Consider the following 25,320-nt stretch of genomic DNA (forward strand, 5'->3'; position numbering starts at 1 on the left):
CAATGGTGCTATTTAACATTTAGTTTTACTTTAAGTAAGAATGTGGAAACAACACACTGAGAATTTTTGTCCCAATAGAAAAATCATGACCCTCTGTCCAGTTCCCAGATGAGCTAATTTACAGATCCAGAACCCCATTGACTGAACAGGTGGCTGGATCCACAGAAGAAAGGACATCTTGAAACATCTTGAAAAGTATGTAAAATGATCTTCAAGGGGACCTTTGTATGATCCCTGTCCATATTTGTGTATATTTGGGGCTATATATATATATATATATATATATATATATATATATACACACACACAGGCATATACATGGTTATATATACAGTACAAGAGGAATAAGTAGATATTTCAATTAATATTAGACACTGGATGAGAGATGATACAGATACTCAAGGACTAAAATGTCATAATGGCTCCTTGTTAGATTTGGGGTGTCTTCAGGAGTCATGTAACAAATTTTTGCTAAATTCTGGCTCACTGTGGACCAACTGTGTCTATAGATCCAAGCAGTGATAATTTCCCCAGTTCTTAAGTATATAATTAGAATTTATGTACAAGTGGTTAGAGTAACCTCTACATTGTGTCCCTTCCCTGTGGGGTAAGATTTTTCACAGTGGGAAAGACCAAGTGACAACCTCTAAAACTACCCTCCATCGGGTTAAGATGGTAAATTAAAAGCACTGCCATCCCAGTGGGATAGTGAAAATACGTACCACCATTAAAATTCTATAAGGTGCAAGGGCAGTGGTCCCTACTATATCTCCATTTAATTTACCAGGCTTAACTTTTCAGATTCACACAGACTTACTTTTCCATTTTACATACCAGACAAAAACATTTATTTTTAAAATAATTCCCTTCCAATTTTCTAATCATTTACTATGTTATACTACAGACTCTCACAACAACAAAATCCTTTAATTCTATAAATGAAAGGACTGAGATTTTCACCTACTAACTATGAGCTACTTATGATAGTATAGAAAGCTAAGATCAGAGCCAGGCTATGCCTATAAATGATCTTCCTTATACTTGCCCAATCATGTTTACCCCAGAACTATGCCCAATATAGAGGCAAAAACTTCCAGAGTTTGTGAATCGGCCTCCATCGAATCATGGCTAAACTGAAAAGATGACACATTCACCTCTGCTACATCAGTGTCTCAGTTAGAAAAACAATAGCAGTAATAGTGGCTTGATTGAAGGATATCCATAAATGCTGACCTGTCTAAAACTCTCTTTTAAAATTTAGCAGTGGCTTTATTAAAAAAAACAAAAAACAAAAAACAAAAAAAAACTTTTAAAATATTCTAACCATGTTTTTTCTAACAATGAGATAATTTTTAAACTAATTTACATTTCACTACTGAAAGAAATTTAAATGACAAAAAAACACATCAAATATATTTTATCTCACACAACAGGTAGAATATTTTATTTCACTTTGTCCATGATGACAACATAATAAATAGGATCATCTCTAAGACATGGGACACATTAACACTAGCTTTCTTTTACTTAATAAAAAAAGCTACTGAACTTTAATATGCATACAAATTCAAAAGCTTAAAATAAAACCCTAAACATTTAATAATTTACGTATATATTCAACTTTGTGAATTTTTATACAGAGTTGAACTTCTCAGTGTATTTCCATCCACACCTTCTGCCATCAAGAAAAACAGTTTTATTTTGATGCTTTAATAATTCTTGTTAGATTGTAACTTCTAACACATTCCAAAAACATACTGGAACCTAATATGTAGCCCTAAAATCTCTTTATACTCAGAAATACAAAGTCATAAAACATTAAATATATTTAAGATGTTTCCTCATTTCATTTTTAAGGAACAAATTTAAAGTATGCACACATGTTAGTGATAAATTGTTTGTAGCATTAAATTCTGGAAATCACAACTTCTAAAGGGACATAGACAAACATGACCGCTTTCAGAGCAAAGTGACCAACATGACCAAGGTTTCAACAACAGAAGAGGATAAAGAGACAGGGAATATGTAAATTGGAAAAAAGAATTTAGAAAACTGAAGGGCTATAAATAGAGATGAGAGATGAGACTTGCTCTGGGTTGGACCATATGGATGAATGAGAAGTGGTGTTATGCGGAGACAGATTTCATCTCAATTACAAAGAACCATTAGTTATCTGAAGATAGAGAATGCTATCTCAGGAGATGGCGCGATTTCGTCATTAAAGGCATTCGGGCATAAGCTAGATGAGGGGTTGGGCAAATTATGTCCACAGGCAGGACTCAGCCCACCAGCTGTTTTTGTAATAAAGGTTTATTGGAACAGAGCCACACCCATTTGTTTCCTTATTGGCTCTTTCTGCTCTAGCGTTATGGCAGCTGGTTTGTGTCCATGCAACAGAGATGGTATAGCCCACAAATCCTGAAATATTTCCTATATGGCCCTTTACAGAAAATGTGTGCTGACCTCTGTGGGGAAGGTAATAGGAATTCAAGTATTGTATGGGTGTCTGGACAAGGTAACATTTAAGAAAGTGCTTGGCATATCATCTATGTCAGGGATTGGGCTGTACAGGTTTCTTCACTTAGTATAAAGTAACCCAGCCAACTTGGTGAGTGGAGGTCAAAATTCATACTGTAAAGCTGTGTGCCATGATATAGGGCTATATCTGCCAAAAGGAGGACACACATTTGTCTAATTTGCATGAAGGCACCCAGTGGACCAGGACAACCTGTACATACAATAATCACATTAACAAAAATAACATCCCTTCCTACCCAGATGATCTAAGACGCCATAACACAGATATCCTATCACTGACTCACTTCTTCTCCCAATCCAGTGTTTCTTTATTTACATCCCATGGAAATAATAATAGATGTTCCCTGAAAAGAGTTTTCATGTTTTGAGAAATGCTACAAACTCTACCCTCTCTTTTAGAAAGATACATCACAAATTAGCACATTAAAACTCTAAGGGGGAAAAAAAAAACCTTCCTGTAACATCAGTAGTAGAAGTAATATCAGTTATAAGCAAACTAAAAGAGCCTTATTTTCCTAAGTTGTTTAATTATGGAAACTTTTTTATTAACTTACTGTTAATACCTCAGATAACTAATGTTCTAGGGAATGATGTTCTATTCAAAGTCATATTTAGTATTTCCAGATTAGAAGCTCACTGAGGACAATAAATACATTCCCTACAGATTTTTAGTACATTGTGCTAAATGTGATAATTTCCTAAAAAATAATTGAACTGATTTAACTCTAGAAGATATACCCAATCCATATAGTTAATATACTGCTAATTTCATTAACTAAAGCAGGCCTTAATTACTCATGTAACAGGAACACAAAGTTATCATTTTCTTTCCACTGACTCCATTAGCAATTAAATAGTACAATAGCAAAATAATCTTGACAAGTACATTTCAAGTATGTTTCCTCTGCTCTGTGGTATATATTTAAGCATATAAAACAATTCAAGACACACCATTGATATTTTAAGGTTAGAGATCTCATAAATTACCTAACAGGTTGATAGAACATTATCAGAATATAGGTTTAATAAATTCAAAGTCAGTAAAAGCAAATTACCTGAAGAAGGTGACAAAAAACTGCACAAGATCCATGATTGTATTGTGTTGTGAGAATGCAATCTGAAAAATCAAAATAAAGGAAAGTTTGAAACTTAATATATGTTCTTTTCCAATATTTGTGGTGATGCTTCATGGCATTTGTAAATACAATATTTTTATATCATCAAAAGATTTGGATCACTATATTATAAATAATATGTGCTGAAATCAAAACATCCTCTAGAACACCCAATAAAGTCAACAACCAACGATGACTTTTATATAGGCTATTACATTAAATGGTTTTAAAAGACTATTACAAAATTACTTCAAGAATGTATGTGAAGTTTCATGTACAATCCTATGACATTAAATGTGCCTAACTAAAACATGTAAATGAGTTTCTTCATTTAATAATGATCACATTTTCTATTAATACAACTAATAATTGCTTGTTAGCCAAAAAAAAAAAATTCTACTCTATTAAACAGAGGATTTGTTTTTTCCCATATATCTTTGTCTAAAGAAGCTGCATGCATGCATACAATTTTTTATGTTATACTCTACTCAAAAAATAAGTCATCTCATTTTACAATTTCATGTTAATAAGAAATGAATTTTGAGAGATGAAACTAGCCAATAAGCTAAAGCTGTTCTACATTTCTGCTAACAGAGAGATTATACTGTAACACAGTTCTTCAGGAAGTGCTATGTAGTAAATTAGTCAATAACGTAGTATCTGAATAGAGAATTTCTGATTTTGAAATCACCTTTTCATTTAAGAGGTGTAAATATTTTGGAAAACTATTTAACTTATCTGTGTCTCAGCTGTCCCATATGTGAAAAGTAATAATAAAAGTACCTACACTTCATAATGCTAGAGGAAAGATCAACTGAATTAATAAAAATTCCTGCCATAATACCTGGCATATAATAAGTATAATATAATGAATATTATTATACTTTTACATCATGTATAGAGGAGATGGTCAACATAAGTGAATTTTCCCAGACAGCTGAAGTTAAACCATTAAGGTATTGAAATCTCTTTTTCCTTTAATAATCTTTTATAAAAATGATCCAAAAACATGGAATTGAATTTCCAATTCCAGTACAAGTAGACTAACAGGGATGAGAGATATCTCCTCCCTTAAACAGCTAGAAAACTATACAAAGTATATGACAGAAAAAATTTTAGACACTGGACAAAATGTAGAGGAAGATAAAATCCATGAGTAAAGGAAAACAAAAGAGATGAGCCTTACAATAATTCAGCTTTCAGTGCAAAGAAATAACACTAAGGAATTTAAATGACATTCTAGATAAGAAATATCAGTATTTTTTACATAAAATAAAGAATTATAGTCAGGTGAGAAGATGGTTAAATTTTTGGCATATACATGATAGCTTAAATATAGTGACATTAATTTCCAAAAAGCTTCTAACCATTTGAAGAACTACAAAGCACTTATACAGACACTGAGGAAAGATAATTGCTGTAGGAGATTGGTTATAGGTGAAAATGTCTTAAAAGATTTAAGGAAAAATATCTTTTTAAATGGAAAAAACACAAATGAATTTTCTCCCCAAGTGACTATCCATGAGAGTATGTTAGAAACAGATCTTGCCCTTTCTGGGTCCATATAACTAAGTACCTTGGAACAAAAATCATGTTTTGAGACAAGTAAGCAAAACACTGACACATGAAAATATCTACAATTTTCTACTTTTTCCCAAAGAATATCTGAATAAATAAAGTAGTAGTTAAAAGAAAGGTCTGCAAGTTATAACCATGAATGAAAGCATTAAAACATTTTAAAACTTCAAGAATATTATCTAACTATACCTATTACTATAAAAGAAAAAAAAGTTTTCATTAGAGATATGAATGATATTTTGACTGTAGCTTGTATGTAGAGGATAGTCTAGGAGTCCACTACCACGGGGTGATGAGACACCTAGACTTTCTAAATTAACACATTTTCTAATTTGTCACAATGATAGCTGCAGTTCTTCACAAATTAAGTTGCAATGTGATGCTTGAACATGAAGTACTGTTTGCAGACCTTGACCAAATTTTGTTACAGAGAATACTCTACTACCTTTCACAATGAGGAGCATAACGATGGGATAAAAATTGATGGGGGAGGTCTCCGTCAGAAACTATATCTGAAATACAAACTGCCTTAAAAATAGAAGTAACGCCCTAAAGTAACTATCCGTTAGTATAAATGTGCTCAAGATTAAATGCAGACTTGGCATAAGCAATCTCCGTACTCAGCATATCATCTGGATGCTTGAGCCTCAAGTTGAAAAGCATTCCATTTTGTTTGTTCAAAAGGAAAGTCAGCACTACAAAGTGTTGTGAAAATCTTTCAAAATGTTTATCCATCTGAGTGGATAGTCATCTGGAAGAAGTCCACAGGAGACAGCCCTGGAAAATGCTATGTCAGACAGTTCATTCTCAGCCACAGGCTTAATAATCAGATTGGACTGATTCTAGAAATGGAAGGCAGATCCAAGGATGATTCGGTATCATTGGTGAACAAGGCCCAGGAGACACTAATTCAAGCAAATTCCCTTATATAAAGTGCCGACTTATTCATCCATCAAATATTTCACTTCATATCTACTACATTTTGAATACCGTATCAAGTTCTTAGATGTATTAGGGAAAAGTAACATCAAAATTCCTAATGGTGGTGGTGATGGCAGACAAAAAGTCATAATAATAAATTATACAGTGTGTTAGAACTTGGTAATTGCTAATGGGGAAAAAAACATTATCCTATTTTTTGGTAACATTGTGTGTCAACTATAATTTTAAAAAGTATTATATTTTCTATATTAACATATGTAAGACAAGAAATCACTCCTTGGTGTCTAAAAGTATGCAGAAGTGCTGAGAAGAGACAGGAGGAAAGGTAGGGGTAGCAGAAAAATATGAAGCATAGCATTAGGGTTAAAGTATCTGGCTGTCCTCAGTTTTTCTCTATTTAGAATAGAATCCAGCAGCTCCAGGTCCTTACCAATGAAGCTGGAAAGCCCACAGGGAAAGGAATAAGAATACACAGAGGGAGAACTATTTTCAGTGATGCTGAGCATTGGTCTTCACATGGCTGGCTGACTCCTTGTTATCCAGATCTCACCTCCAATTACACACTTCTCTAAAACACTCTCTAAAGTAAGGTGCCGTCTCCCTTATTCTATACTCTTATGTGAACCTATTTTTTTTATACTTCAATCTGAAACTACCTTATTTTATTGCTTGATCATTAGTTAAAATGTCTTTGTCCACTAAAATGTAAGCTTCATGAGAACAGTAGCCTTGTTCAAATTGTTCAGAGCACTGTTCCAATACCGAGAACAGCATTTGGTACATAGTAAGCATTTAATAAAAGTTTGCTGAATAAATAAATATAGTGAATAGTAAAATTTAGCATGAGAGTATTCTTAGGACTTTATATATCCTTAAGAGCCATGAGAGGAAGTAGGTATAGATGTTATTCTGAAAAACATTTTTAAATTTTTTATTTATTTGAATTTCTTTCATAAATCAGTAATCATATAGACCATAATTATCTGCTAATTACAGATCATAATATATTATTTTTCCTTATAAAATTTATATTTATTATGGAGTTCAGAAGTTATAGAAAGTGTGTTCCTTGTATAAAAAATGTTTTTGTTTATTTTTAGTCAAAGAAAAATTTTATAAGATCTACCATTTACAATTTTAGCTACAATATTTTGAAGTCAGGATATCAGAAATGATTTCTTAATATGTATTTTTACCTCAGCTTCTTAATTTCAACAATGAACCTTTTTAACCTTATTGGCTTCTAGAAATTTCTTTCAGTGGGTGAATTGCATCGTTTGCAATCTTCTCATCTAAAATAGGTGGCATTACCTGAAATATTATTTTTTAAGCCACTGAAAAAACAAATAAGACTGCTTTAAAAAAAATGATCATTTAGCCAATTTTATGTAGAAAACAGTGAGTCAAATCAATAACAATAACAACACCATAACTTTGTAGTGTCCCTGAGAGTATATCTCCTGAGGATATAGAACATTTCTAACCCTAAAATCCATAATGGTCTAATTGGAAAGATTTCTATTGGCTGATGTCATTGCTAGAACATGGCCCTTTACAGATAATCAATATATTCCATTTTAGTTCTGTGGTCTTTCCCATGAAAAATATGAGAAGTTTACTCAAGGTGCATTTAAAGTTAGTTTTAAACTTTAGCCAGCATAAACGCACCACTGAAATTCCCTTTTCTATAATGATGTTATTCAAGTTATCCAGTAATTATTCAAAGAAAATTAATCAAAATCAAGAGGCCAATTATGGTAAAATGGTAAAATTTCATAATATCCTAATTTTCTGCATGTTTTTAAAAAACCTCCAAACAATTAAGTGACATGCTAAAAGATTAAGTTAGCTGAAACCATGGCAACAGTGATGATGATAATATATTTTGACCATTTGATCTTACATGCAAATTCATCTTGAAAACGTATCTAAAATCTAAAACCTGAATTTAAGATCTATATTTTTTGTTAATAATAATTAATAATCAAATGATCAACATTTTGAGTTTATGATTTGATGAAGAAAGCTGCATTAAATGCCTTTGGATAGGGAAGTAGATTAATAGCTTGCTATTTACCACAAAATGTCAGAATTTGTAAGAGAGAAAAAAATGTTAATTTGAAGGACAAATTGGTGTGTTTGTGCAAAATGTCAGCCTGCCATAAATAAACTCTGATATAATATGAGATAAACAAAATGAAAATATAAAGGGATGTGCTGAAATTATCAAGTTCATCTAACAAACTGAAAGTAAAGGAGAAGTTCTTCAAACCACTGTTTAGATCATAGTCTTTCAAAATGATGACATAAAAGCATACTTACATAATGGACATTAGTCAGTTATTGATATGTCAGAGACAAGAAATGTTTCAGGCAAGCAATTCAAGATCTTGAGGATTTATTTATCCAATTTTTTAAATAAATAAAAGCAAACTGGGGCTTAAGTTAGTTATGACTGGATAAAATCAACCATGATAATCTATTCCAGATAAGCATAAACTTCCTATAGATAATTAACATGGTGCTTAATAATGTAGTAACATGTATCATTCCTGATAAATAAATATTTTAAAATATAGAGCTAGATGGAAAATGAATGATTTTTTAAAAGAATAAAACCTATTTCTGGATAAAAAACATGTGGAATGAATATACCAGCCAATTCTGCATAAATATTTCACAAATTTCTGATTATAAATTCTTGAATATTGTTTAAAAAATTTAATGGGTTTAATTCTTTTTAGAGCAAATAATTGCTTAACTTTCCTCATAACTCTCCTCCGGGTTTACTGCAAAAACTTAACTGGTTTCCCTGTCTTCTTCTCAGAACCCTCTGGTCATTGCTCACCTAGGTGACAAAATGTTCTTTTTTTTTTTCTTAAGATTTTTTTATTTATTTGTCAGAGAGAGAGAGAGAGCGAGAGAGAACAAGCACAAGCAGGGGGAGTGGCAGGCAGAGGGAGAAGCAGGCTCCCCATTGAGCAAGGAGCCCGATGCAGGACTCGATCCCAGGACACTGGGATCATGACTTAAGCTGAAGGCAGATGCTTAACTGACTGAGCCACCCAGGAGTCCCCAAAATGTTCTTTTTATTTTTTTATTTTTTTTTTTTTTAAAGATTTTATTTATTTGAGAGAGAGAGAATGAGAGACAGAGAGCACGAGAGGGACGAGGGTCAGAGGGAGAAGCAGACTCCCCGCTGAGCAGGGAGCCCGATGCGGGACTTGATCCCGGGACTCCAGGATCATGACCTGAGCCGAAGGCAGTTGCTTAACCAACTGAGCCACCCAGGCGCCCCCAAAATGTTCTTTTTAAAACTGAAAACGTTTCTGTAATTCCCCTTTTCACAATTCTACACTCTCCTGACCAATACAGATACATCATGATTAACCAAAGTTCATAATGTATTCAGATGTCCTTTTTGTATTCCAGGATTCCATCCAGGATACCAAATAACATTTAGCCATTATGTCTCTGTAGGTCCTCTTGGCTATGACAATTGCTCAAACTTTCTTTCTTTTATATTATTTTCACGGTTTTGAGGAGTAATAGTAAGGTATTTGGTAAAATGCACATCAAGCAGCATTTGTAAAGTGTTTTTCTTATAATTAGGCTGAAGTTATGGGGTTTTGAAAGGAAGACCACAGAGATTAAGTGCAATTTTTATCACTTCATACCAAAGGTATAGACTATCAATGTGACTTATTTCTGTTGATGTTAACCTTGTTGACCTGGCTGAAACAGTGTTTGTCAAGGTTTTGGTTTCTCTCTGTAAAATTACTCTTTTTACTACTTTCCCATATTGTATTCTTCGGAAGCTCTTCTCATACAAATTTAAGAGGTGGGAAATTATAGGCTATCTTCTTTGGCACATGTTATCTACATAAACTACTTGGAAACATGTGAAATTTGTCCATTTATTTAATTATTTATTTATATCAGTACAGTATCATGTATACCTATTTTATACTTTGCAGAATGGTCCAATATTACCTTACTTTGTTACTGAAACTGTTCCAGGTGTAGCCATTGGGAGTTCTTTCATTTGGTTCTTGTGTCCTTTTGAAATATTCCCATAATTGTGTTTTGTTTTTTGTTTTAACACTTCCTTACTTTCTGGCACTATAAAATACTCTAGGATCAGTTTGGGAATTTGCTACCCTAGTCCTTGAATCAACCATTTCCTCCAAGTAGTTTCTTTACTGGAGAATGGTATTAGAAACCAAACCCTAGGCAGTGGGTTTGCTTGTTCATACTATGTTGTCATTGTTTCTAGGCCTTCTGGGCTTACAGAACAAGGAAATATATGTATGTTTACTAATCTGTGCATAAACACATATCTATAAATATTTCTATGCATATCATCATTTGTATCTATATTAAGCTAACCATGAATTCATATTGATATTTGTACATGTTTTTAAGATGGCTTTCATCAGATAGAGGACTATTACATATTATATATGAAAAAAATATATATATTTATATATCTAGAAATATACATTTCTAGAAGCTGATTCTTTTAAAAGATCAACGAAGTTAGTAAGTCTCTAGTCAGATCAAGTAAAAAAGAGAGAAGTCACAAATAACCAATATCAGGAATGAAAGAGGGGACATTACTATAGACCTACAGAAATGAAAAGGATAATAAGATAATTTTTCAAATAAACTAATGCCCACAAATTCAACATCCTTGATTAAAGGGAAAACTTCACTGCAATACACAACATAATATAGCTCTCTTAAGAAAAAATAGGTAACCTAAATAACTATCAAGCACATTAGATTTCTCATTTAAAACCTTGAAACAACAACCAAAACAACAAAATAACTCTAGGCATATGACTTCATTGGAGAATTCTAAATATTTAAGTAAAAGTAGTATCACCTCTACACATTCTCTTTTAGAACACAGAAAAGGAAATAACACCTTTATTAACACTTATTTTGTGAGATCAGCACTAGCCTGATAAGAAAACCAGACAAAGGCATTATAAGAAAAAAAATATCTAGGCACAAATATCTTTCATTAATATAAAAGCAGAATAAAATCTCAATAAATATTAGCAAATTGAACACAGCAATATATAAAAGGGATAATAAATCAATACCAACTGTGTTTTATCCCAGAAATGCAAAATTGGTTCAACATTCAAAATTAATCAATGTAATTTACCAAACCTAAAGACTAAAAGTGAAATTACCAGAAAATCATTCTAACAGACGCAGAAAAAGTATCTGAAAGAATTCAACATCAATTATTGATTAAAAAAAAACTATGTAAAATAATATACAAGAAAACTTCTCTAAAGAACTTCTTGAAAAACCTTTAGCTAACATAATAATTAATGGTGGAGAATGGAATGCTTTCCCTTTAAGACTGGCAACAAGGCAAGAATGTCTGCTTTCAAAACTTCTCAATACCACACTGAAGCTCTTACACCAGTGCAATAAAACAAGAAAAAAATTTAGAAAGAATTGGAAAGGAAGAAATAAAACTGTATTTTCAGACAGCATGATTTTTAATCCCCAAATCTAATATAAATAATAAATGAATTTAGTAACGTTGCAGAATACAAAGTTACAAAATTCGATTGTATTTCTATATACTAACAATAAATGACTGAAAATAGAAGTGAAAAAAATACAATTTATAATAGTATCAAAAAACTATGAAATTAATTGTTTGATAAAATATGTGCAAAACACATGCTGAATACTACAAAATACTAACAACAGAAATCAAATTAGACCTAGATAAATAGATATACTGTAGTCATGAATTACAAGGCTTAATAGAATTATGATGACAATTTTCCACAGACTGACCTATAAATTCAATGTAATTGTAATCAAAATCCCAGAAGGATTTCTTGTAGAAATTAAAAAAGGAGATTCTAGTATTTATGTGGAAAGGCAAAGAAAACAGAATAGCCAAACGATTTTTGAAAAGAGAACAAAACTGAGTCACACTATCTGATTCAAGACTTACAAAAAAGCTATTGTAACCAAGGCAATGTGAACTGATGAAAAGATAGACACATATCTGAATGGAGCATAACAGAGAGTCTAGAAACCAATGTAAACAAACAGAACCAACTGATTTTTGACAAAGGTTCGAAGTCAATTCAATGAAGAAAGGATGCTCTTGTTTAATAAATGGTGATGAAACTATTATACAACCAAATGCAAAGAGTAACTATCAGCTCATACATTGAAACATATAAAAAAATTCAAACTGATTTATAGGCCTTAATGTAAAACATAAAATTATTTTAAAAATTATAAAATCTCAGGAGAAAAAAATCTTTGTTTCCTGGTTTAGGCCAGGATTTCTTAAATACAACATTAAAAACATGGTTCATTAAAAAAGAGAAGCTGATAAATTGGACTTGATTAAAATTAAAAACATCTGTTCTTTGAAAGCGTGTTAACAGAACGAAAAAACAAGAAACAATCTGGGAGAAAATACTGCAACACACATCTTAAAAGGACTTGTATCCAGAATATATAAAGAACTCTCAAAACAATAAAAGCCTGGGCAAAGATTAGAACAGACACTTCTCCAAAGAAAATATATGAATGCAAACTAAACACACGAAAAGATGGTTAACACCATTAGTCTTTAGGGAAAAAATCAAATTAAAAACAACAAATTACCATTCACATAACTTAGAATAGCCAAAATCAAAACAACAAAATTGACAATATCAAGTACCATTGAAGATGAGTGCAACTAGAATGCTAATACTTTACTAATGGAAATGCAAAATTGTACAATCATTTCAGTAAATAATGTGGCAGTTTCTTACAAAAGTAAACATCAATTACTATATGACCTAGTTGTCCTACACATAGATACCATGAGAACGTATACCCACAAAAAAACCTGTATGTGAACATTTAGAGTGGTTTAATTAAAAATTGCCCCGAACTGGACAGAGCCACATAATTCATCAACTAGTGAATGAATAAACAAATTATTATATATCCATTCCATGGAATATACTCAATAATAAAAAAGAATCAAATGTTTACAGAGACATCAACTTGAGTAATCTCAAATATATATTTTAAAGCAAATACATACTATATAATTCCATTATATAAAAATTACAGAAAGGCAAATCTATAATGATAGAAAGAAGATCAGTTTTCAACTAGGGCCTGGGGTCAGTGAGAGATGATTAATAGCAATGGTATGCAAAGAAACTTTTTGGTTGATGAAACTTTTAATCTTGATTGTAGTGGAGATTATGTGATTGTGTATGACTGCCAGAATTCATAAAACTGTACACTTAAAATGAATAAATTTAATTGTGTGTAGGGGTACCGGGGTGGCTCAGTCAGTTGAGTAGTCAACTCTTGATTTCAGCTCAGGTCACTATCTCAGGGTCGTAAAATTGAGCTCTGTGGGAAGCCTGCTTCTCCCTCTCCCACTCCCCCTGCTTGTGTTCCTGCTCTCGCTATGTCTCTCTCTGTCAAATAAATAAATAAAATCTTTAAAAAAAAATTAAAAAATAGAAAGGAAAACATATTTGAAAATATATATGATAAATTTCTCAAGCTTATAAAAATTTGGAAAACACCAATAACAAATAAAACAACAATAACACAAAGAGGAGAAAAAAACAATAAATCCTTTGGGATAATCTGAGAAAAAAATTACACAAGGGAATCTAGATCAGCACATTTGTACGATAACACTTTTCAAACTACACACATAAGATAAAACTTCCTCTTTTACTTTAATATCTACATATCCAGTAGCTTTCCAACCTTATTTTGTGCTCAAATGACTCATCTTCTGTGTTCAAAACTGCTAATACACTTGTGATAAAAATTTACAGACATCAGCATTAGGATTCTGTTCTTTTCTGTTTTGTTCTGTGTAAGTTAACCATTATTAGTGAGGGGATGTACCTAGTCTACTATGGAAATTAGAATTGCAAATTGACGAATGATTCCTAGCATCATTCTCATAAAAAAAAAATCAAATCTAAATTATGACATCAGTTTGCAGATTGACTTAATAGTAAATTACGAAATCCCATTTACTAGAAACAGGTAATTTAGATTCAATCTAATTTAATTTAATTTAAGTGGTGATGTATTATTGTAGAAGAATACAAAGTACTTAAGCTCAATGCACCCTTTTTGTTTTTCAAGTTATTAGCATTGCAGTTATAGTAGTAATTTTTTCCCTTTTTTTATTATCAAGATTCAATTGCATGGCATTAAAAGTCATAAAGAATAAGTGTTACCAAAATAAAATCTCACTTTAGGAACTGATGCAAATCAACTCAGTAGCATGATTACTAGCATTCCAAAAGAAAAAAATTTTTCATATTTAATTAATAGATTATTGACGTATTTATCATATAACACTGCTGCCATATATATCAAAGTTACAGAATTTTTAAGGATATTTGAATGTCAAAGTGGTTGATGATCTATAAAATTTTGAAGACAATGAAAAAAATTTAACACTAGAATGATTTACATTAAATTGAAACAGCCTTCTTAAATATATAAATTGATCAAATAATATATTAAAAAGGCAAAGGCTCTCAATAGCCAAATTAAAGTCTAAATAATTGTATATAAGCAGTCACCTACTCAAAATTTCCTACTCTGGTAAATGATCTGAAGGAGAAATATTCATTTTCTTGATTTCTAGAATTCCACTAGTAAGTATAAGATTTATGATGCTGAAAGAATTAAACTTTTACAATACATATAACTCAGAAACAGGAAGTAAAAGAAAAAAATTGTACAATACTTACAAAAAAGTAAAATAAAAGTACTAAACAAAGATGTTTCATTCCTCAAACACTTTCATAAACATTAAAAAAAAGTCACCGAGCCAGTGGATTTTGGCGGTAACAATGCTTTCAAAATGAGAAGTCATAATTTGCCCTTTAACTTAGCAATTATCACAATCTTTACCCACATGCAGTCTTCACACCACAAGGACTGCTTGTTTGTCATATAATTCATCTAAAATATTTTATAGAATAAAATAATTTTTAAAAGTTTTTGAAATTTAATGGGATTATTGAGGAAAAAGACAGGAGATAGGTAAAAAACAAAAACATCTGATACAACTTGAAATAAAATACACATTATTGAAGGTATACCACATTTTCTTCATCTATTAATCTGTTGATGGACACTAGGTTGTTTCCATGTTTTGGCTACTGTAAATGATGCTGCAATGAACATGACAATGCAGCTCTCTCTTCAGATATACATTCAGAAAAGAAACTGCTGAGTCATATGGTAGTTTTATTTTAAATTTCTGAGGAACTTCCATACTATTGTACACGGTAGCTTTATTAATTTACATTCCCACCAACAATACATCCTTGCCAGCATTTGTTCTCTCTTATCTTTTTGATAATAGCTATTCTAACAGGTGTGAGTTGACATCTCATTATGGTTTTGATTTGCATTTCCCTAATGATGAGTGGCATTGAGTACCTTTCATATACCTGTTGGCTATTTGTTAGTCTTCTTTGGAAAATTATCTATTCAGTTCCTCTGAACTAGTGGTTTGGGGTTATGTTTTTTTGTTTTTACTACTGAGTTGTATGAGTTCTTGATATATTTTGGCTCTTAACCCCTTATCAGATAAATGATTTGCAAATATGTTCTCCCAATATGTAGGTTCCCTCTTTATCTTGTTGATGGTTTCTTTTGCAGTATAGAAGCTTTTTCTTTTTCTTTTTCTTTTTTTAAAGATTTTATTTATTTATTTGACAGAGAGAGACATAGCGAGAGAGGGAACACAAGCAGGGGGAGTAGGAGAGGGAGAAGCAGGCTTCCCCGTGGTGCAGGGAGCCCAATGTGGGGCTCGATCCCGGGACCCTGGGATCACGACCTGAGCCGAAGGCAGACGCTTAACGACTGAGCCACCCAGGCGCCCCTAGAAGCTTTTTCTTTGATTTGCAGGAGCCCTGGCTGTCAGCTAAGGCATTCAGTTTTGAACAAATGTTTCAGATGTAAAAGTTGCTTTGAGAGTAGTTAATATTCTCACTTAACAACAACAATAAAATGGTTAATCATCTGAGGTAAAGAATGTGTTAACTAACCTTATTTTGGTAAACATTTTTCAATACATACATGTATCAAAACATTATATAGTACACCTTAAATTTACACAGTTATATGTCAATTATATCTCAATAATGTTGAGGAGAAAGCTGAAAAAACAAAACAAAACAATCCAATTCTCTTTTTGTTTGCAAACAAGGTACTGCTACCTCCAGAATAACGTCCGTCGTTCTGTCCACCATTGTTCCTAAAGTACTAATGGAATGAAATGACAGCCAGAAAAGAGGACATAAAATGGTTTGGTCAGAAAAGAATGCCCTGTGTGACAAGTTGAAATGTAAGTCTAACTTATCTCATTTTCTAATCATATGAGAACATTTTAAAATTAAATAATTTTCACTGTTTTTATCATTTAAGTTTAATCCCCCAAAAAGAAACTTTTCATAAATCAAACATGTATCAATTACTACAAACATTCTAATAATTAAGTAGTATAAAAATTTCCTCATCTATTTAAAATTTTAAAAGTAAAATCTTGGGGCACCTGGCTGGCTCAGATGGTTAAGCGTCTGCCTTCAGCTCAGGTCATGATCCCAGGGTCCTGGGATCGAGCCCCATGTCAGGCTCCCAGCTCAGCGGGGAGTCTGCTTCTCCCTCTCCCCCTGCTTGTGCTCTCTCTGTCTCTCTCTCTCTCAAATAAATAAATAAATCTTTAAAAAAAAAAAAGTAAAATCTTATAGTATAATTATAAGATTATTGAATCTTACAGTATTAGAGATAGTCAGAAAGCCACATATATCTTCTCTACAATATTATGACTATAATAAAGCCTTTACTCAGGTTTGGAAGTGGAATGCTTACTATTAAGCCTGGCAAGCCATTCTTTTGGACAACTCTATTCATTAGAAATTTTGCCTTAAATTGCTTTATAGTTCTCTATAACATCTAACTGACTGATTTTAGTTCTACTTTCTAGGGTTCCATAGAAATTCTATTCCATGTAAAAGTTACAATTCATTAAATCTCCTTCATATGATATAATTTCCATCTATAGTTTACCTTTTCTGGATGTATCCCAGTTTGTTAATGTTCCTATTACTATGAGGCAACCAGAACTGATGTCTTCTATATGCTTATAGTACAATAATATCAAGCAGGTTTTTGTGAATAGATCATAGACTATATATATATATATATATATATATAGTGGAAATATTTAGAAATATATATATTTCTAAAAAAAGCCTGGATTTAGGTATAAATTTAGAAATAAGTTTTCTAGTGACCTGAAAATTTCCATCTTAGATATTTTCCAACATCCCTTCCACTGGAGTCATTTGGCCCTGGCCATCCTCCATATGCAGTACTTTTCAGAACAGCCAATAGTCCTAGGCCCAAAAATTTGCCCAAGAATTTCAAAATATCTTCAAGAGTATATTTTAAACATATAAGAGAAATTATCAGCAATGTGAAAAGAGAATGAGAAAACTCCACTTAGGCTGAGCATTTCACAATGTATATAAATGTCAAATCACTATGTTGTACACCTAAAACTAATATGATACTGAATGTCAACTATACTTCAATTATAAATGAATAAGTAAATAAATAACATTTAGAAATAAAATAGATGAAATAAAATGTAGAATAGATGGATATATGAGTAGAACAAATTAGCATACTGGAAGACCAGATAGAGGAGGCAGAGAGAGAAAAAATAGAAAATTTAAAAGAAAAGCTAAGAAATATGGGAGAGAGAAATAGAAATGTGATCTGATATTAATATTAACATTATTAACATTATTATTAAGAATCTCATAATGGCAAAGGAAAATGGACTGGAAGAAGTATTCGAAACACAATGGAGATACATTTCCTTGAATTAAAAAAAAAAAATGAATGACTAAAAATCTCACAACTAGACACATTAGAGTAAAATGAAAGAATATCAAATATAAAACAAAAAATTTGGGGGCACCTGGGTGGCTCAGTCAGTTGGGCATCTGACTCTTGATTTCCACTCAGGTCATGAGATCAGGGTTGTGGGATGGAGCCCGGCACTGGGCTCCACACTCATCACGGAGTCTGCCTGTCCCTCTCCCTCTTTTTCTCCCCCCACTCATGCTCTCTCTCTCTCTCTCTCTCTCAACTAAATAAATGAAATCTTTAAAAAATTCTTAAGGGAGAGAAGAGAGGAAGTTTCAGAAAGAATCAGTAATAAGAATCAGAATGATGTGGCATTAATTTCAATATTTAAATCTGAGTGGACATCTTATTAATAAAATATATAGTCTATAATCTAGCAAGAAATTACAACTTCTTCATATTTGAAGGCCTTTTCAGTTTCAGATGATTGCTTTTAATGACAATCAAGAGCTTTTCAGTTAAATAATATTAATTATAGCTAACACTAAGCACTTTTATACATTTGGTATGACATGTATTATCTTTTTAATTTGTGAAACTACCCAAAGATAGTGTATTAGGCAGAACTGTAAGATGGCCCACAAGATTCCCAGTCCCTAATGTACACACCCAGTATATCCCTTCCTTTAAATCTGAAAATGATTGAAAAGGTCAGTCCCTTGATTAGAAAAAAAATGGTGGCTTTTCCCTACTGTTCCTGACCTTTAGAAGTTCCCTTTTTTGCACTTTAAGCCAAAAGTAGAGGGTTTCTTCTGCAACTCATTTTCTCTGCACCACAGTGCTCACTTTTGGGGCTGGGGCTGTCTTGAGTTCAGGTCAGTGAATTCCGGGGTGGGGGGAGGGAGGGGCAGGAAATGGTAATCTCACCAGTTCAGTGGTCTTTAAATTCTAACATTCTTCTTTACTCTACCTGTTGATAATTACTTTTCAGAGACCCCAAATGGCTAACTCACACATTCGGCCCAGATATTTTTGGTTGTGTTCAGTGGGAGAAAAAGGTTGCTATATATTTACCCAAACTTACATCTTATTTGAAATAGGAATCCTTCCAAGGAGTGGTCCAGTAAATTGCCTTTTATTAGTTTGTATTAAACGTTCCATGTGTACTTCAGAAGTATGTCAATTCTGTCATTATATGCTGTGTTCTCTCTCTCACATGTATATGTACACAGACATACACACACAATTATGTTATTGTGCTGTGTAGATCTTCTTTTATCTTAGGGTTGTGATACTAAGATACTTTATTTCTTTTATTCTATTAACTAATAATAGTTAAGAATGGGGTAAAATCTCTACAATGAATTTGTCTACACACACACACACACACACACACACACACACAGGCAAATGCCGTAGACTTCATAGACATCTTTAAGTCATTAAAGAGAGAGATAACAAGGTATTAAGGATAGTCCAAACAATGCAGAAGTGGAATTGCAGAAAGAGAAGTATTCATGTTAAGAGAAAATTAAATGGAAAGAAGCATTTATAGTGGCTAGAAGAACACCTGAATATAATACTAATTTAAATATGAAATTTGTGATACCCTTACATCAATAAAACTGTAGGGGCTATATTGTCTACTAGGATGAAATCATTTGTATTTCTACTGGAGTAAATTCATTCACACTACTGTTGGACAAGAATCTTTTGCAGTGCTATTATAAGACAAAACTCATTTACATCTCTATTGGATCTTTTAGAGGTATAAATATCAATCATTTAAAAACTATACATTATTCCAAATAATAGCAAATCAATCAAAGTTATACACTCTAGAGAATCAGATAACCCCTTCGGGAATCCACTATACAACACCTAGCATAATACTGATAAGTGAGACAATAATCACTTTTGCCTATTTCCAAGTTTTGTACAATCTTCCCCAATCATCTCCTTTCAAATCATAAATAATCTCCAAAAAGTATTCTTGGTCCCCAAAGAGTTGATTTCATGGTGTTTTCACAGCAAGAACTGTTAATCAACATAAATACACTCTCCTTGTAGGCTCATCAGCAAATCTAAAGCCCATTGTTATTAAGCCACTACTAAGTCAAGAAAATTAATTTCTGTAGATCAAAAAACAAAAAGTCTTCATCATATATCTATTAGAAAACAGAATATTAAAAATAATACCACAATATTCCCCTACAAATAACTCCATACTTTGAATTTTCTCATCAATTCATGGAGTCCTACGTAATTATTAGTCCATTGGATTGTGGATCAGTATTGTTTCCACAGTAATGTGAAGCTAAGCATTGGACACATACAGATTCAGGATCGTGTCATCTTCAGATCTAGTGGATCTACTACCTCTTTAGCATTACAAAGCATCCCTCTTTAGCTCTAATAATGCATCTTGCTATAAATTTTAGCTTTCTTTTCATTAGGTTTATACAGAATATTTTTGGCATACTTTTACTTTCAACCATTTGAAACACTGTAGTTTTTTTAAAGATTTTATTTATTTGACAGAGAAAGAGAGAGAGAGAGAGAGTACAAGCAGGGGTGAGTGGCAGAGGGAGAAGGAGAAGCAGGCTCTCTGATGAGCAGGGAGCCCGATGGGGGCTCGATCCCCAGACCCTGGGCTCATGACCCGAGCAGAAGGCAGACGTTTAACTGACTGAGCAACCCAGGCACCCCTGAATCATTATATTTAAAGTATGTCTCTTTTAAGCAGTTTTTTTTAATCCTATATGACAGTTTTAGGTGTTTACTTGGTGTACATTATCCATTGAAATTTAATGTGATTACTAATATAGTTGAGTTTAGACTTATGATCTTACTATTTACAATTATTTGAACCACCTCTGTTATGTACCTCTTTTTCTTTTTTATACTTTCTTGTGAGCTCATGAAATATTTTTATTAGTCAATTTAACTCCTTGATCAACTTGTTAGTTCATTCTATCCTTTATTCTTCTTTAGATTTACCTTAGAAATCATAAAAATTAAAGACTCTTAAGATTTGTTACCTTTTACAATTTCACTGATATTGGTACTAAGACTACATTAGCTCTATTTACCCCATTGCTCTTTGCATTATTGTTGTCATATATTTTTTGTTCTACACATATTTTAAACTTCATGAGCTATTTTTTATTTATTTTTTTAAAGGCTGATTTATTTGAAAGAGAGAGAGAGCAGGGGGAGGGGCAGAGAGAGAAAGGGAGAGAATCCTCAAGCAGACTCCCCACTGAGCACGGAGCCTGATGCAGAGCTCCCATCCCAGGACCCTGAAATCATGACCTGAGCTGAAACCAAGAGTCGGCCGCTTAACTGACTGAGCCACCCAGGCGCCCTGAGCTATTTTTTATATTCAGTATTCATTTAAATTTGCCTATTCTGTTATTCTTCACTATCATTTTTATATGCTTATATCTGAGATCATTTTCCTTTGGCCTAAGGTCCTCTATGTGGTACTTCTTTTGGCACCAATCTACTGTGAGTAAAATCCTTCAGATTTTGACTGAAAATACCTTTTTTTGAGCTTGAATTGGAAAATATTTCTGTTGTTTATTGCTGGCAGATATTTGCCTTCAGCACATTAAGATGTCATTCATTTTCTCCTAGCTAATGGTTTCTGTTGAGAAGTCACCTGTGAGCACTGGGACAATTAGGCTGGTCTGACCATGAACTTCTCACAGAGATGGGAGGAGAGCAAGTAGAAATGATGCAAGTCATCTTAAGTTCTAGGCTTAAAACTTATATACCCTACCTCAGCTTCGTTAATTAACAAAAGCAGGACAATTGTCTAAACCCAAAGCCAAAAATGAGAAAATACACTCTACAAATTTAATGCAAGAAACTGTAAAACCACACAAAATAAAAAAGGTGTGATTACCAGAAAAGGTGAAGAATCTTGGACAATAACGCAAACTACCGCAACTACATTCTAATTTCTCTCTTCCTCTGGTCTAATTTGTAAAACCCATATATGGAGAAACTAATTCTGCTGATTTTATTTTTAATCCTTTTTTTCCATTTGATTCTTATTATAGATTATATTTCTTTAATGAAATTTTCATTTTAGTTAAACTTCTTCCTGAAGATATTAATCACAGATATTTTAAAACTGATAAAATCTTGTTTATTATTGGGATCTTTTTCTGTAGTCTTTTCTTTTTCCTCTTGGATTTGATCTTTTATTCCCATTTCTCCTAATGACTGGGAATTTTTAATCCTTTACTTGACACGATGTATCAAAAATGGCAGATGCAGTGGATGTTAGTTTCTTCCAGAAAGGTTCTTCTCTTTTTCAGGAAAGTGAAGAAGGACTGATCACCTTGATCAAATCAGAGAATGAAGTAATTTGAGGCTATCTGCTGTGACCTTACTTATAGGACACAGCCCTTAAGGAGATACAATTGAAAGCTTAGAGCATCTGCCAGTGTCTCTTCTCGGAGGGAAGAAGAAGATTGGATTTGCGAACCAATTTTCATCTCCCTAGCACCATGAGTAGCAGTTGCTATTTGGATACTGTCCATATCCCTTCAGAATTCACATTCCAGTGTACAATAGGATCTTCATACCAGGTAAATGCATTTGTAACTGAGACCTTTCTCTGGCATGGAATTATGTTCAGCTCATATATACTCATGGCAAAAAAGTACAGCAAATTGTGGTATAAAATACCATTAACTCTTATTCATAGAAAAGTGGACCAAAATCCTAATAGATATTTACATTTGTTTCAGTTTTGCCCTTTTTGAAACATCAACTCCTTGACCATTTACAGATAATGGTTTTTACCACTTTACGCAGAAAAATTTTTAATTGAAAATTCTACTGACATAATTATAGATTCACATGTTTTAAGAAATAATACAAAGAAAGCCTTCTATACTTTGCCCAGTTTACCCCAAAAGTAGTATTTTGCAAAACTATGATATAATACTCCAGAGATTAACACTTATCTTACCCATATTTCCCTAATTATACTTGTACTCATTTATCTGTGTATTAAGTTCCACACAATTTTATCTCATGTGTAGGTTCATACATCCAGCACCAGTCAACATACTGAATAGCTCCAATACTAAAAAGGATTTCTGGTGATGCCATGTAAAGTTCACATCTACCTCTCTCCTATCCCTGCTTTGCCTTACCCACCATGCTTCCTACTCCTAGGCATCATTAACTGGTTGTCCATTTCTAAAATTATATCATTTAAAAATATTAACTAAATGGTATCATACAATGTGTTACTTACTGAGACTGGCTTTTTTTTCACTCAGTATAATTTCTAAAAGATTCATCTAAAGTATTATGTGAGTCAATAGTTTGTTCCTTTTTATTGCTGAGAAGTATTACATGGTATGTATGTACCACAATTTGCTTGACTATTCCACTGCTAAAAGATGATTGCAGTTTTTGGCTATCACAAATAAAGGTGCTGTGAACACTTGTGCACAAGTGTGTAAACACAAGTTTTCATTTCTCTGGGATAAATGTCCAAGAGTACAATGGCTGTAGTATGATAATTTTATATTAAGTTTTATAAGACACTAATGCATTATCTTCCTGAGTAGCTCTACCATCTTATATTGCTGTAAGAAATGTATGAATGATCTAGTTTCTCCATATCCTTGAATGCACTTAGTACATCACTATTTACCCATTTGATTAAGTGTGTAGTGATATTTAATTATGGTTTTTACTTTTCATTTCCCTGATAGTTAATGATTTTGAACTCCTCTTAATAGGCTCATTTGGTGATTTTAGATCATTGCTTCATGTCTTTGCCAATTTTCTAATCAGCATATTTGGTTTCTTTAAGGCTGAGTATTGAGAGTTCTTCATGTGTTCCACACACTAGTCTTTTCTTGGAAATGTGATTTATAAGTATTTTCTCCCAGTGTATAGCTTGTATTTTAATTCAATATGGGCCCTTGAAAGGCAGGTTTATAATACTGAAACTCCAATTTATCATATTTTCCTTTTAAGTCAGGCCTTTGGTGTCAAGCCTAAGAACCCTTTGCTCAGCCCTACATTCTGAAGATTTTTCTCTTATTTTTTCTAGAATTTTTATAGCTTTTATAGCTTTAAGTTTACATTTTAGTATATGATTTATTTAGAGTTGACTTTTGTACAAGGTGTAAGGTTTAGGTTCCACTTCATTTTTTGCATATTGTTCCAATTGTTCCAGTATCATTTGCTGAAAAAACTATCTTTTTCATTGAAATACTTTTGCTCCTTTGTAAAAAGTCAGTTAAATATATTTTGGGGGATCTGTTTCTGGGTTCTCCATTCTGTTCTACTGAACTATATGTCTGTTTTTCCACCAAAACTACAACTCTCTTAATTGCTGTACTTATGTAGTAAGACAATATAAAAAAGAATAATTCTTCCCACTTTAGTTTTCTTTGTCAAATTGTATTAGCTATTCTAGGGCCTGATCCTTTCCATATAAATTTTAGAATAAGCTTGCCTATATCTATAAAATATCTTCCTGGGATATTGATAGGAATTGCATTTCACCTATAGGTCAATTTGGAAAGAACTGGTGTAGTTGTTATGATGAGTCTTTCAATCCATAAATATAGTATGTCTCTCCATTTATTTAGGTCTTCCTAGATATCTTTCATCATTGTTGTATAATTTTCAGCATGCAGATCCTGTACATGTTTTACTAAATGTATACTTAATTTCATTTTTTTTCTTTAGAGCAACTATAAATACTACTGTATTTTTAATTTCAATTTCCACATGTTCATTGACAGTGTCTAGAGATACACTATTTAAATGTTCTCTTTATTAAGTTGAGGAAATTCCCTTCTATTCCTAACTTGCTGAGATTTCTTTTTTTCTTTTTTCAGATTCTTTTCATTAAGAGCAACATAGGCCAGCAGGTTCATCAGAGAGAACAAGGGAAAAAGAGATAATGAAAGCCTACCTGGGGTTGAAGAAAAATAACGACTAGCCCCAAAACTACTCAGGCCTAAACTTAATTGGATCAGAAATGTGGAGCAATTTATGCCCTGGGGCACTGTTGAACACAACACAGCAATCAGTGGCAAATTAGTACAGACTAACAGGTTGTCATACCATATGTAGGAGAGATCTTAACAGAGAGATTAGGGAGTGAGACACTCAAAGAGAACAATATAAAAACCACAATTATCTCATGGTGACTGCCCATGCCAAGGCAATACCCTTT

At 32.5% G+C, this 25,320-nt stretch overlaps 1 protein-coding gene across 5 annotated transcripts in view; it reads right to left on the reverse strand.

Moving 5' to 3' along the window:
- ATRNL1 (attractin like 1) overlaps positions 1-25,320 on the reverse strand; it is an 839,881-nt gene that overhangs the window by 426,810 nt on the left and 387,751 nt on the right. For all 5 annotated transcript variants that reach the window (XM_078077077.1, XM_078077076.1, XM_078077079.1 and 2 more), the window contains exon 25: positions 3,594-3,655. In XM_078077077.1, coding sequence (XP_077933203.1) covers positions 3,594-3,655 — 62 coding nt within the window. The remainder of the gene's footprint in view (positions 1-3,593; positions 3,656-25,320) is intronic.

This window comes from Halichoerus grypus, chromosome 7, assembly GCF_964656455.1.
Source record: "Halichoerus grypus chromosome 7, mHalGry1.hap1.1, whole genome shotgun sequence".
NCBI lineage: Eukaryota > Metazoa > Chordata > Mammalia > Carnivora > Phocidae > Halichoerus > Halichoerus grypus.